We start from the raw sequence: 13,337 nt of genomic DNA, 5'->3' as shown, positions 1-13,337 counted from the left end.
TGCAAAACATGCTGCCAGAGCAACCATGGAGTGGCTTCAAATGAAGAAAATTGATGCCCTTGAGAGCCCTGACCTTAACCCAATCAAACATTTCTGACAAGACCTCAAGATTGCTGTCCATTGCCATTTCTCCACTAACCTGGCACAGCTTGAGAAGTTTTGCAAGGAGGAATGGGCTCCATCACATTGTGCCAAGCTAATAGAGAATTATCCAAAATGAGTATTGGCTGTTATAGCTGCGAGAGGTGTTTCAACTAAGTACTGAGCAAAGTGGGGGGAGGGAGTGGTGAATATATTTGAATTGTTGACACTTCAGTTTTTGATTTTTAAGTTTTCATGCTCAACTGTAAAAAAAGGAGCACATGATTCACAAATAAAAAATCTCGGTTAAATTGATCAAATCCCTGGTTGCTATACACATTTATGTGAACTAACGGTTCATTGCCATTCACTGAAGGTTATTGAAGGCAACTAGATAAACATTCAGTTGGTCAGGCAACATTTTAAAAAGGGAAACGGAGTTAATGTTTCATGTTGAAGGCCTTTCATTGTCGTTTTGAAGCTATGATTACAATCAGAGTGCTTTCTTTATGTTTGAAATGGTTTCCATGGATCTCCTGCAGTAGTTTTGTGTTGCAGGTTCCTACCCTTCTGCTCATGGGTCTTAGCCAGGCTGTTTTTGGAATGGATATAAGTTTGAAAAGGATTATTTAAGTAAGGCCCAATAGCTTAAATTTGCAGGCCTTGACATACATAGCCTTTCACATGTGTTCAGAAGTCTTCCAACATTATTTGCCCTTGCACCTTTCATGTGTTCACTGGGGCCTTAAAATGGATGATAAAATGCAACTGTTATTTTGTGATGTACAATATCTAGAGTACAAATTTAAAACAAATTAGTAGCCAATGATAAGAGTGTCTTGCATTTCTCATTCTTCATTCTTTTTCTCTTAGGTTGGAACACTACGATTTTGTGGTACCACTGAATTTGCCAGTGGCCAGTGGGCAGGGATTGAGCTGGATGAACCCGAAGGGAAGAATGACGGAAGTATCTGTGGCATTCAGTACTTCAGCTGCCCTGTGAAATATGGTATTATCATCCCTTGTTTATGTACTTAAAATGATCTTGAGCAGTAATTTTCTGCTGAGCTTTCAACTGTATTCACTAATTGTTATCTTCCTGACTCTATTAATGGCAGATCTGAAATAGCAATGCATTGAGTTTCATAGAGAAGGATAAGCAATGCGATTGGTCAGTTAGCCTAACATCAGCTGCATGAATATTTTTAAGGGTATAATTCAAGATCGAATCATTAAGCATTTAGAAATGGAAAATGGTAAGCATTTGGTTATTATGGATAGTGCTTAGCAATTTGACAGCTTGTCATTCAGGGAAGAAAATCATTTGTGTATACTGAAGAATTATTGGCAGCTCTCTGTAATTTGGGTGAAGAATACACAGTGAATAATCTTATTTAGCTGCTAATGTTTAACCCTGCTGCATTTGGTGTACTGGACTGCTTGAATAAAGAAGGTTGCAAAAGGTTTCTTTTGCCAGTCATTGATTTCATTCAGAACTAAAATTGATAGATTTTTGGATATTGGAGCAACTGTGGGTTATAAAGATAGTGCAGGAAAATAGTTCAAGTTCAAATTCAAATTCAGGTTTAATATCATTCAACCATATGTGAAACCAATGAATACAGTCAAACAAAACAGCATTACTCCCGGGCCAAGGTGCAAAACACAGTCATACTTAGCTCAAGGTACATATAGCACATAATAAGATAGCAAGTAAACATACATTCACACACACAAAAAAAATGTTTTCATGTTTTTCCTTGTGGAACTTTTGTGAAGAAAATCCTCCCCTAGAAAATAGAAGATGGAACTTCTATCATTAGTTCTTTGCAGCAGTGTTTATCCTGAAGTATTTTGCTCAGAAGGTGTTTAACAGTTTATTGTTTTCTTTAAGGAATTTTTGCACCACTCTCCAAGGTTAGCAAAGTATCCACAGAAAAAAAGAGATTAACCAGGACTTCATCACATAAAACATCAGCTCCTCTCCGATCTCAGAAAATAGACTTGTCACGTGTCACATCTAAGGTGAACACAGGTAGGCAAAAATTTGCTTTGACTAATTACATTACAAATTACATTTATTATTCTAAGAATTTGTTGTTTGTCTTCAGTTTGATGAAGATTATAATTTTTTTGTGATCTTTTAATTTATTAGGTTGTTGTAATCTGCTAGTCAGCCAAGATTGAATTAGTTTTTATGTCTTGTTTTTTCACCTATTCAAAATAAAATTTCTATAGTTAAAACAGATTTTAATATCTGTCAGCTGTCAAAAGGGAGAGGAATGCTTATGGTGATAAGAGAGGAGTTCTTCCAAAGAATCAGTATAACAAAAATTACTAGTGGTATTTTCAGTGCCTGTAAAAAGTATCCTCACCCCTTGTAAGTTTTCATGTTTTATTGTTTTCCAACATTGAATCACAGTGGATTTAATTTGGCTGTTCTGACACTGATCAATAGAAAAAGACTCATTCGTGTCAAAGTGAAAACAGATCTCTACAAAGTGATCTAATTTAATTATAAATATAAAACACAAAATAACTACGTAAGTATTCACCTCCTTTAATATGACACACCAAATCATCATTGGTTTTAGAAGCCACATAATTGGTTAAATAGGGATCCGTTTGACCAGCATGTGGTCAAGGTGTTTCAACTGATGGTAGTAAAATACACTTGAATCTGGAAGATCCAACTGCTGGAGAGTCGGTATCCTGGTAAAAACTCCACCATGAAAGAATATGGCACAGCTGTAAATCTGCCTAGAGAATGCAAGTACAATTGTTGCCTGGGTACATCACCAGTCGCAGCTTTATGGGAGAGTGGCAAAGAGAAAGCCACTGTTGGAAAAAAACGCACGTGAAATCTCGGCTAGAGTTTGCCCAAAGGCTTGTGGCAGACTCTGAAGTCAGCTGGAAGAAGGTTCTAGGTTCTGATGAAATCTAAATTGAGCTTTTTGGCCATCAGACTAAACGCTATGTTTGGCCAAACATAAGCCAAACACCACACATCATGAAAAGCACACCATCCCTACCATGAAATATGGTGGTGGCTGCTTCGTGCTGTGTGGGGATGCTTTACTGCCTCAGGCCCTGAAAGACCTGTGGAGGTAGAGGGTAAAATGAATGCAACAAAATACAGGGAAATCCTGGAGGAAAACCTGATGCAGTCTGCTAGAGAACTGAGACTTGGGAGAAGATTTATTTTCCAGTAAGACAATGACTCCAAGCATAAAGCCAAAGCTACACTGGAATGACTTAAAAACAGCAAAGTTAATGTCCTGGAGTGGCCAAGTCAGAGTCCAGACCGCGATCAAATTGAGAATTTGTGGCTAGACTTGAAAGGGGATGTTCACTTATGATCCCCATGCAAACTGACAGAGCTTGAGCAATTTCATAAAGAAGAGTGGGGAAAAATTGCAGTGTCCAGATGTGCAAAGCTGACAGAGATATATCCACACAGACTCAAGGCTGTAATTGCTGCCAATGGTGCATCTACTAAATACTGACTTGAAAGAGGTGAGTAATTATGCCATCAATTATTTTGTGTTTAATAATTGTAATAATTTTAGACCAATTTGTAGAAATCACTTTGACACGAAAGAGTCTTTTTCTGTTGATCAGTGTCAAAAAAGCCAAATTAAATCCACTGTGATTCGGTGTTGTAAAACAATAAAATATGAAGCTTCCAAGGGGAGGGAGTGATTACTTTTTATAGTCACTGTATTATAAATACAGTACAGAAAATGCAGTAACCTCTCTGCAGGTTTGACAGCATCTGGGAATTGAGAGATATAGATCTGATGAAGGGTCCTGGACCTGAAATGTTAACTATTTGTCTTTCCCTTTCACTGTCTGACCTGGTGTGTGTTTCCAGCTTATTCTGTTCTTGTTTCAGAGTTTGAGTGGAAATTCTCCACTATGCTTCTATAGAAGTTTGATGACATGCTGAATCTGTGCAAACTTCTTAGAAAGTAGAATTGCTGTCAAGCTGATGGTTGCAATCTCCTAATGAGGACTGGCTCATGAACCTCCAATTCCCTCCTCCTGCAATCAATAATCAACTCATTGGTTTACTGATGTTAAGTGAAAGGTCATTGATGTGGCACCATTCAACCACATTTTAAATCTCCCTTCCATATGCTGATTTAAGAAAAGAATTTGAGAGCTTAGGAACTAGAAGGCAGAAGGTATAGATGTTGTTGGTGGAGTGCTTAAAATCAGATTTTAAAGTTGCCTATATTAACATCATCATAGAGAATTACAGAGATTTGGAGGTAGAAATCCCAGATGAAATTGAGCACAATGAGACGTAAAATCGATGCTTATTTGTCAGAGGTACAATTTCTGGCTCGTGGTATGGTTGGTGTATTTCCTGCTGACATTTTGGAGGCATTGCTGATAGTTTAGAGGTTGAAAAGCAGCTACATCTGGGCAGAGTAGCATAGTGGTAAAGTTACTGCACATTAATTCAGACACATGTTTGAATCATACTGTGGTAGCAATGGAATGTAAATTCAAGATTTAAATGAAAAATCTGGAATTTAAATGAAAACCTGAAACTATGAGATTGTCATTAGTAGCCATCTAGTTCATTGATGCCCTGAAGGGAAGGAATTCTGCCATCCTTACCCTGTCTACCCAAGCATGACTCCAGACCTACCAATGTGGTACATGTTGAACTGCCTCCTCAGCTCAGTAACAGTTAGCGGTGAACAAGTACCACTGTGTCCAGTGAGTTCCAGATTCTGCAACTGAACCAAGTACATGAATATCAAGAGTATTATCTCTACTTTTACTGTTTCTGTTCATAAAACTGTTAAAAACAGTATGTTATTATTGTGTTTCAACAACGATACCTCCAAAATTGCAGGCTGAGATTTTTATTTAGAAATATGTATTTGAAATACTCTAATGGTGTAACTTGTATGGGGACTGTTTATTGTGCTACTGCTTGCCATTTATTCAATGCATGTTATTTGCAAAAAAACTAGTTTATGTACTACTGGCAAGTGATTACTGGGCACAGACAGGAAATGATTTAAGGATGTGCTGAAAACCATCTTCTAGAAATATCACTATCTCCTGTCTTCAGAGAATCTCTGGCCCATGACCACTCTAAGGAGGGGAGGGGTACTTTGGGATGGTACTGAGAACATCAGTGGCAAGATTTGGAAGCACACTAGACTGTGCGTATGCAGTGGAATGACCCATTCACTTACCCTGCCAAATGGCCCCCAACAAATCCCTTTGTGGAAGTGTTGGTTGTTCCCTCATAGGCTTCATTAGACAATTCAGAAAAACAATCTGGAAATAAGTCATCCTTGATCGTGAGGACTTGTTTAAGAAGAAGACCTACCAGTTTGGGTTCTGTTACCTATTCTCTGGAATCCAACCTCAATTTCTTACTAATTAATTGAAGGAATTATTTGCAATTCTCTCTACCTGGAAAAATTATTTAAACTAAGTGCAAAACTAAAGCAACAATACCAAATGTTAAAAAAATGATTTCAACATAAGCTGTTTGATCTTTGATGTTCCTCTGAAGAAATGATAAAAATAAATAAGGAAAATTTTGTTATTGTTATTTTATTGGTGAATAAATTAACAATGATATGTTTGTTGTAAGAAAACAGTGAAAACATGGGAGGGGAGAGAACATGATGGCTGTCATGAATAATTTATGAGTGTAATTCTACTGGGACAATTAAATAAACTGCTATGGATAAATAATTCTTGGATAACTGTCAGACCTTCAAATGTTGTATGTATTTCACATGCATTGTGAAAGGAATTATTAGCATAGGCCGGAAGTTAGTTTGATAGTCTCATCTGATTTATCAAAGGCAAATTTCTGTACACTTAAGTTATTTGAGTACTAGTTATTTAATGTCTCAGTTTCTCCAGCTGTTTAATTATCTTATGTAAATTTTTATTTCTGAACTTTATTAAGTAAATCAAGAAGCAGTTGAAAATGTACTCATTGGTTCTCTTGTTTAATGGCACTCATACATAATAAATATCAACACAGTAATAAAATTATTGCTATAAATTTTAGTTTTAAGTCATTTGGACTTAATGTCAAACTGGAATTGGAAATTCTGGAAGCCTGGAGGGTGTCTAATATTGTGGCTTTATTTTAGAAGCGCTGCAATGAGAAGCCCGGGGACTAGCAGGCTGGTGACCTAACATCTGTGATGGGAAAGTTACAGGAGGGATTCGAGACAGGATCTATCTGCTCTGGGAAAGCCAAGGACTGATTACGGATAGTCAGCATGACTTTATACATGGGAAATCATGAAATGGGAAATTTTGGTTGAAATTTTTGAAGAAGGTTGATGAAGGCAAAGAAGTCTACATGGACCTTGGCAAGGTGTTTAATAAGGCCCTATATAGTAGGCTGATCCCGAATGTTTGATTACATGGGCTCCAGGATGAGCTTGCCAATTGGCTTCGTGGAAGGAATGAGATTGGCTGTAGATGATTAATTTTCATACTGCTGCGACCAGTAGTGAGCCAGAAGGATTGGTGCTCAGTCCCCTCTTGTTTGTCATCTTTATTAACAATTTGGATGACAATTTTGTTAACTCGGTTAGTTTGTGCACGGCATCAAAATTGGCCATGCAGTTGACAATGACCAGGGTTATCTCAATTTACAAGGGAACCTAGACCAGCATGTGAAATAGTCCAAGGAATGACAAATAGAATTGTTGCATTTTGGTCAGCTAAACTAGGGCAGGACTTGCAGAGTGCATGCCAGGCCCCTGGAGAGTGCTGTAGAACAGCGAGACCCAGGGGTACAAGTACATAGTTTCCTAATAATGGTACTATGTGGATAGGGTTTTGAAGAAGGAATTTGGTGTGCTTGCCTTTATTAGTCAGGGCATTGAATACAAGAGTTGGAATGCCATTTTACAACTGTACAGGACATTGTTAAGACCATGCTTACACCTTTGCTCCATTTGCCACAAAAGACATGATTTCCCAGTGGCTACCCATTTCAATTCAACTTCCCATTCCCATTCTGACATATTGGTCCATGCCTCCTCTACTGCCATTTTGAGATCACACTCAGGCTGGAGGAGCATCACTTTATAGATCATTTGGGCAGCCTTCAACCTGATGGCATGAACATCGATTTTTCTAACTTGCAGTAATTTCTCCCCCTTCTCCTTTCTCTCTTTTTCCATTCCTCTTTCTGTTTCCCCTCTTAACCCTTTCCTTTTTCACACCTACCCATCATCTCCATCTGGTGCCACCTCTCTTTCCCTTTCTCCCATTGTCCTTCTCCTCCTTCAGCTCTGGAAAAGATTAAGCTGGTGGGTGGGTAGAGGAAGGGGGACTTAAGTAAGGAGTTGGGATATCCCTTCTCATCTTCTTACTTCATTCCCCCCACCCCACCCCACCTTCCCTCTCATGTGGTCTCACCTATCACCTGGCAGCTTGTACTCCTTTCTCTTCCCCTACCTTTTTATTCTGGATTCTGCCTCCTTCCTGATGAAGGGTCTCAGGTCAAAACATTGACTGTTTAATCTGCTCTATAGATGTTTCCTGACTTGCTAAATAAATCATACTGTTCAATTGTACATCAATCATACTAGTGCCCAAGAACGGCAGGGTGAGCTGCCTTAGTGACTATCTCCCAGTATCTCTCACCTCTACTGTGATGAAGTACTTTGAAAGATATTGGTCATGGCCAGAATTAACTCCTGAGCAAGGATCTGGATTTGCTGCAATTTGCTTACTGCCACAACAGGTTTACAGAGGTACTATCTCATTGGCTTGCCACTGGGCTTTGGACCATCTGGACAACAGCTATACTTAGGTCTGGCTGCTGTTTATTAATTACAGCTCAGTATTCAGCACTACCATCCACTCAGTACCTATCAAATGTATTAAAACCTCAGCCTCTATATCTGTCTTTGTAATTGGATTCTTAACTTCTTCATCGGGAGACAACTGTCAGTACTGATCGGTGGTAACATCTCCCCTCAGCTACTCTCTCTAGTTTCATGACTGTGTGACTCGGCACAGCTCAAGTGCCATCTATAAATTCACCAATGACACCACTGCTGTTAGCAGAATTTCAGATGGTGATGAAGATGTGTGCAGAACGAAATAGATAGGCTGGTCGAGTGGTGTCACAACAATAACATTGCACTTAGTGTCAGCAAGACCAAGGAATTGATTGTGGACTTCAGGAAGGGGAAGTCAGGAGAACACACACTAATCTCATTGAGTGATCAGTGGTGTAAAGAGTGAGCAATTTCCTGGGTGTCAGCCTCTCAGAGGATCTATTGTAGGCCCACCATATTGATATAATCATGATGAAGGCAGATTTGATATGTCACCAAAGACTGTGGCAAATTCCTGCAGATGTACTGTGGAAAGGATTCCAACTGGTTGCATCAACACTTGGTTTGGAGGTTCCAATGCACAGGATCATAAAAAGCTTCAAAGGGTTATGGACTCGGCCAGCTCCATCACAGGCACACACCTCCACAACACTGAGGACATCCTCAAAAGGTGGTGTTGCAAGAAGGTGGCATCCTTCATTGAAGATATTCACCATTCACCACTCTTCTCATTACTATCATTAGGGAGGAAGTACGCACTCAAATATTTTAGGAATAGCTCCTTCCTCTATGCCATCAGATTTCTGAATGGTCCATGAGTACTATCCTCACTATTCCTCTTTTGCACTACTTATTTATTGTAACTTGTAGTTATGCCTGCACTGTACTGCTGCCACAAAACAAAAAAAAAATCATGACTAATATCAGTGAGAAAAATTCTGATTCATTAAAAACTTTGACTCGACCCAAACCAGAAGACCAAGGCATTTGAAGAGTTGGTTAAAGTGGTTGATCATTACCGCCTTTTCCCCATTTCTTGAGTGCAACAATATATGTCTAACTGCCAATTTTGGATTTAGATGAGATGTAGACTTTGAACTGGATTACTGAACACTGGGAATACAAGTTTTGACAAGTTGCTGGGGGAGTATATAGTTTATGTATTTAAAGATATGCAAACCCAAAGACAGTTGCCAATTGATATTATGTAGGCAATACAATCAAGAAAGTATATCGTTTGTTTTATTAATCTTCAAATACTCAGACTATTTAAACAGTGTGGGCTAGATTATTGAGGAGAGAGAAGAACCTTTTTATGTAGATGTTATCATTGTGATGATACAAATTGTTACAAATGGAAGTTCTAATTTTATAGCCTGATATTAGCTATTAAAAGTAAATACAAATTTTGGAGAGCTCAAGAACATGGAGAAAGAAGTTATTTGTATTGCATATTTCTTCTTTTTCTTGGGAAGTCTTGGGAAGTTGTTTGATGCATCACTTAGAGATAAGGCGGCAATAAGAAACAACTGTGGGGAGTTTGAACAATGGTTGCAAGAGGTTGACAGGACTGGCCTTCCAGGGCGGTTTAAGGCATAGATTTACCAGCATGGTATACTACCAAGAATCGCCTGTCCACTGCTTCTCTATGAGTTTCCAATTTCCACTGTTGCTGAATAAGAGAGGGTAGTCAGCCGGTTCCTGCGGAGATGGCTGGGTTACCAAGGAACATCAGCAGCATCACTCTGTACGGGAATAACTGCAAACTGAGGCTCCCCCTGAAATCCATCGAGGAGGACTTCAAGGTTTTGCAAGCAAGAGAGGTGCTACAGTGCCGGGAATCTTCAGATCCAAAGATTGCCGGAGCAAGAGTGGCAGTGAGAACTGGAAGAAAGTGGAGAGCAGAGGCTGCAGTAGAAGAAACTGAGGTGCAACCATGCCACAAAGTGCTGGTGGGGGCAGTCGCCAAGGGAAGAGTTGGACTTGGAAGCCTTGAGGTCCAAGGTATAGGGGAAAGAGCGACAAGAACTGGTGCAGAATGAAGTAAGGACAGCTGTGGAGGAGGAGAGGACCAGCAGAGCAGTGGCAATGAAACAGCAAGGAGCCTGGACCAAATGGGAGCAGGTGATCGAGCGAAAGATCACGTGGAATGATCTCTGGAAGGTGGATCCACACCGCATTGTTCCTTATCCAGGCTGTTTATGACGTCCTTCCCAGCCCATCCAACCTGCATTGCTGGGGCCTTGCAGAACGACCATCTTGCCCCCTCTGTGAGAAGACTAGTATGCTAGAGCATAACCTGAGCTGCTGCCCCAGAGCTCTTGCTGATGGCTGTTATTGGTGGCGGCATGACCAGGTCCTCTGGACAATTGCTGAGACAATCTGCAGCACTCTTAACATCTGCCGGAAAACAAGTCTGGTCAAGAATACCATCTGCTTTGTCAAAGAGGGGAAAAGACCAACAGAACACCAGAAAGCAACTGGGTTGCTCTTCACTGTGCAGGACTGGAAGCTAAAAGCAGACCTGGGAAAGCAGCTACCGTTTCCTCCCCACATCATAGAGACTACATTGCGGCCCGACATTGTGTTGTAGTCTGACTCATCGAACCACGTTCTTATGCTTGAGCTAACCGTGCCGTGGGAAGAACGCATGAGGAGGCCTATGAACGGAAAAGAGCCAAGTATGAAGATCTGAAGAACAACTGCCAAAGAAGAGACTGGAGAGCAAAGTGTTGGCCCATGGAGGTTGGGTGTCGTGGCTTTGCAGGCCAGTCGCTCTGCAAAGTATACACTGCACTTGGAATCATGGGAGAGAGAAGAAGGAGAGCCATTTCTACCACCACAGATGCAGCAGAGAAAGCATCAAGATGGCTCAGGATAAAGAGGGCAGATCTGTGGGTTGCTGCTAGGGCACAGGCCCGAAACACCTGACGATCTCAGGTAACATCACTGATGATGTGCCCTAGCTTAGCATCATGCAGATGTTTCTGTAAGAAGAAGAAGAATTGTATACAATTGACAAGTACTGCAGATGTTTCATGATGAACTTGGAAACTTCGAAGTATGAAGGGCAGGATTTACCTGTTGAAGAAGATTTCATCTAGATTCTTCAAAGAACAATGTTTACCTTAGTAAAGACAAAGTACACTGCAGATGCTGTGGTCAAATCAACACGTACAAACAAGCCGGAGGAACTCAGCAGGTCGGGCAGCATCTGTGGAAACGAGCAGTCAACGTTTCGGGCCGAGACCCTTCATCAGTCCTGACGAAGGGTCTCGGCCCGAAATGTTGACTGCTCATTTCCATGGATGCTGCCCGACCTGTTGAGTTCCTCCAGCTTGTTTGTACGTGTTAATCTTTACCTTGTAGTCTGAGATGAATTCAGATGATAGCCTCAGAATCTGTGGCAATTACAAGTTAATAATCAACAGGAAAATTAAAGCAGATGTATTAATAATTTTTGTGTTCAACTTCAGAGAAAGATTTAAGTTTTTTATGAATTAAAGATTAGCTATATTTGTCACATGCACATTGAAGCACACAGTGAAGGGCTTTGTTTGAGTTAAATCAAATCAATGAGGATTGTGTTAGGGGCAGCCTGCAAGGTGTTGCCATGATTCATGTTCCAACACACTCCTTACAGACTGTGGTGGTAATCAAACCACAATCAGTGATTAGTGTAAAGTGATGGAAGTAACCATTGTGCAACCATACTACCCATTATCTGAGTTTATGAGTAAACATATGAGTAGATTAAGTTAGACATTAAAAGAGAATGCAAGGAAAGATGAAGATGAAGAAAATGTATGGAGTGTTTTTCATGGTTTTCAAGAAGCCAGAGTGAAAACATCTTAGAATTTGAAAATCTGTGTTTTGGTTGGAGGTGGTATGAAGTTGGAGCAGTGGATGTAGCGTATAAGGATTTCAGTAAGGCATTTAATAAGATTCCCCAGACAAGGCTCATTCAGAAAGTAAGGAAGCATGAGATCTAAGAAGACCTTGCTTTGTGGATCCAGAATTGGCTTGCCCACAGAAGACAAAGGTTAGTTGTAGATGATTTGTATTTTGCATGGAGGATGGTGACCAGTGGTATTCTGCAGGGATCTGTTCTGGGACCCCTCCTCTTCATGATTTTTATAAATGACCTGGATGAAGTGGAAGGGTGGGTTAGTAAGTTTGCTGATGACACAGAAGTTGGGGATATTTGTGGATAGTCTGGAAGGTTGTCAGAGATTACAGTGGGGCATTGATTGGATGCAGAACTGAAGTGGCAGATGGAGTTCAACCCAGATAAGTGTGAAGTGGTTCATTTTGGTAGGTCAAATCTGAAGACAGAATATAATACTAATGGTAAGACTCTTGGCAGTGTGGAGGATCAGAGAGATCTTGGGATCCGTGTCCATAGGACACTCAAAGCTGTTGTGCAGGTTGACAGAGTTGTTAAGAAGGCGTTTGATGTGTTGGCATTCATCAACCGTGGGATTGAGTTCAACTGCTGAGAGATAATGTTACAGCTATCTGACCTTGATCAGACCCCACTTGGAGTATCGTGTTCATTTCTGGTCACGTCACTACAGGAAGATGTGGATACAGTAGAAAGAATGCAGGAGATATGTACAAGGATGTTGCCTGGATTAGAGAATGTGCCTTATGAAAATAAAATAAGTAAACTTGGCCTTTTCTCCTTGGAGTGACGGAGGATGAGAGGTGACCTGATAGAGGTGTATAAGATGATGAGAGACACTGATCTTGTGGATAGCCAGAGGCTGAAATAGTTAACATGAGGGGGCATAGTTTTACGGTGTTTGGAAGTAGGTACAGGGAGGATGTCGGGTAAGTTTTTCACACAGAGAATGGTGGCTGTGTGGACTGCACTGCTGGCGATAGTGGTGGAGGCAGATACAGTAGGGTCTTTTAAGAGAACTTGGGTAGGTACAGGGAGCTTAGAAAAATAGAGAGCTATGCGGTAGGGAAATTCTAGGCAGTTTCTAGGGTAGGTTACATGGTCGGCACAACTTTGTGGGCTGAAGGGTCTGTAATGTGCTGTAGATTTTTATGTCCTATGGTCTTCCTAGGACAGGTGCAGGGCTCCACCTACTGGAAGGTGAGGTTAAAACAGTCATAAAATGCTGGAGGAACTCAGGAGGTCAGACGGCATCTAGGGAAATGAATAAACAGTCGATGTTTCTGGCCAAGACCTGATAAAGGATGTCGGTTCAAAACATTGATGCTGTCTGATCTGCTGAGTTCTTACAGTGTTTTGTGTGTATTGCTCTGTATTTCCAGCAACTTCAGCATCTCTTGTGTTTAAGGTTAAAACAGTATTCAGATCCTCTAGGATGACCAACTTTACTAAGCTGGATGTGTCCCTCAGACTTTCCAAATTTTTATATGTTTCTGCCA

At 40.5% G+C, this 13,337-nt stretch overlaps 1 protein-coding gene across 11 annotated transcripts in view; it reads left to right on the top strand.

The window, feature by feature from the left end:
- LOC140730333 (CAP-Gly domain-containing linker protein 4) overlaps positions 1 to 13,337 on the top strand; it is a 331,198-nt gene that overhangs the window by 157,525 nt on the left and 160,336 nt on the right. For all 11 annotated transcript variants that reach the window (XM_073050611.1, XM_073050610.1, XM_073050608.1 and 8 more), the window contains 2 exons: positions 955 to 1,090; positions 1,976 to 2,116. In XM_073050611.1, the coding sequence (XP_072906712.1) occupies positions 955 to 1,090; positions 1,976 to 2,116 (277 nt within the window). The remainder of the gene's footprint in view (positions 1 to 954; positions 1,091 to 1,975; positions 2,117 to 13,337) is intronic.

The sequence above is a fragment of the Hemitrygon akajei genome, chromosome 7 (assembly GCF_048418815.1).
Source record: "Hemitrygon akajei chromosome 7, sHemAka1.3, whole genome shotgun sequence".
NCBI classification, from domain to species: Eukaryota; Metazoa; Chordata; class Chondrichthyes; order Myliobatiformes; family Dasyatidae; genus Hemitrygon; species Hemitrygon akajei.
Note: the sequence above shows the minus strand (reverse complement) of the source record. Positions and strands in the feature narration are given on the sequence as shown.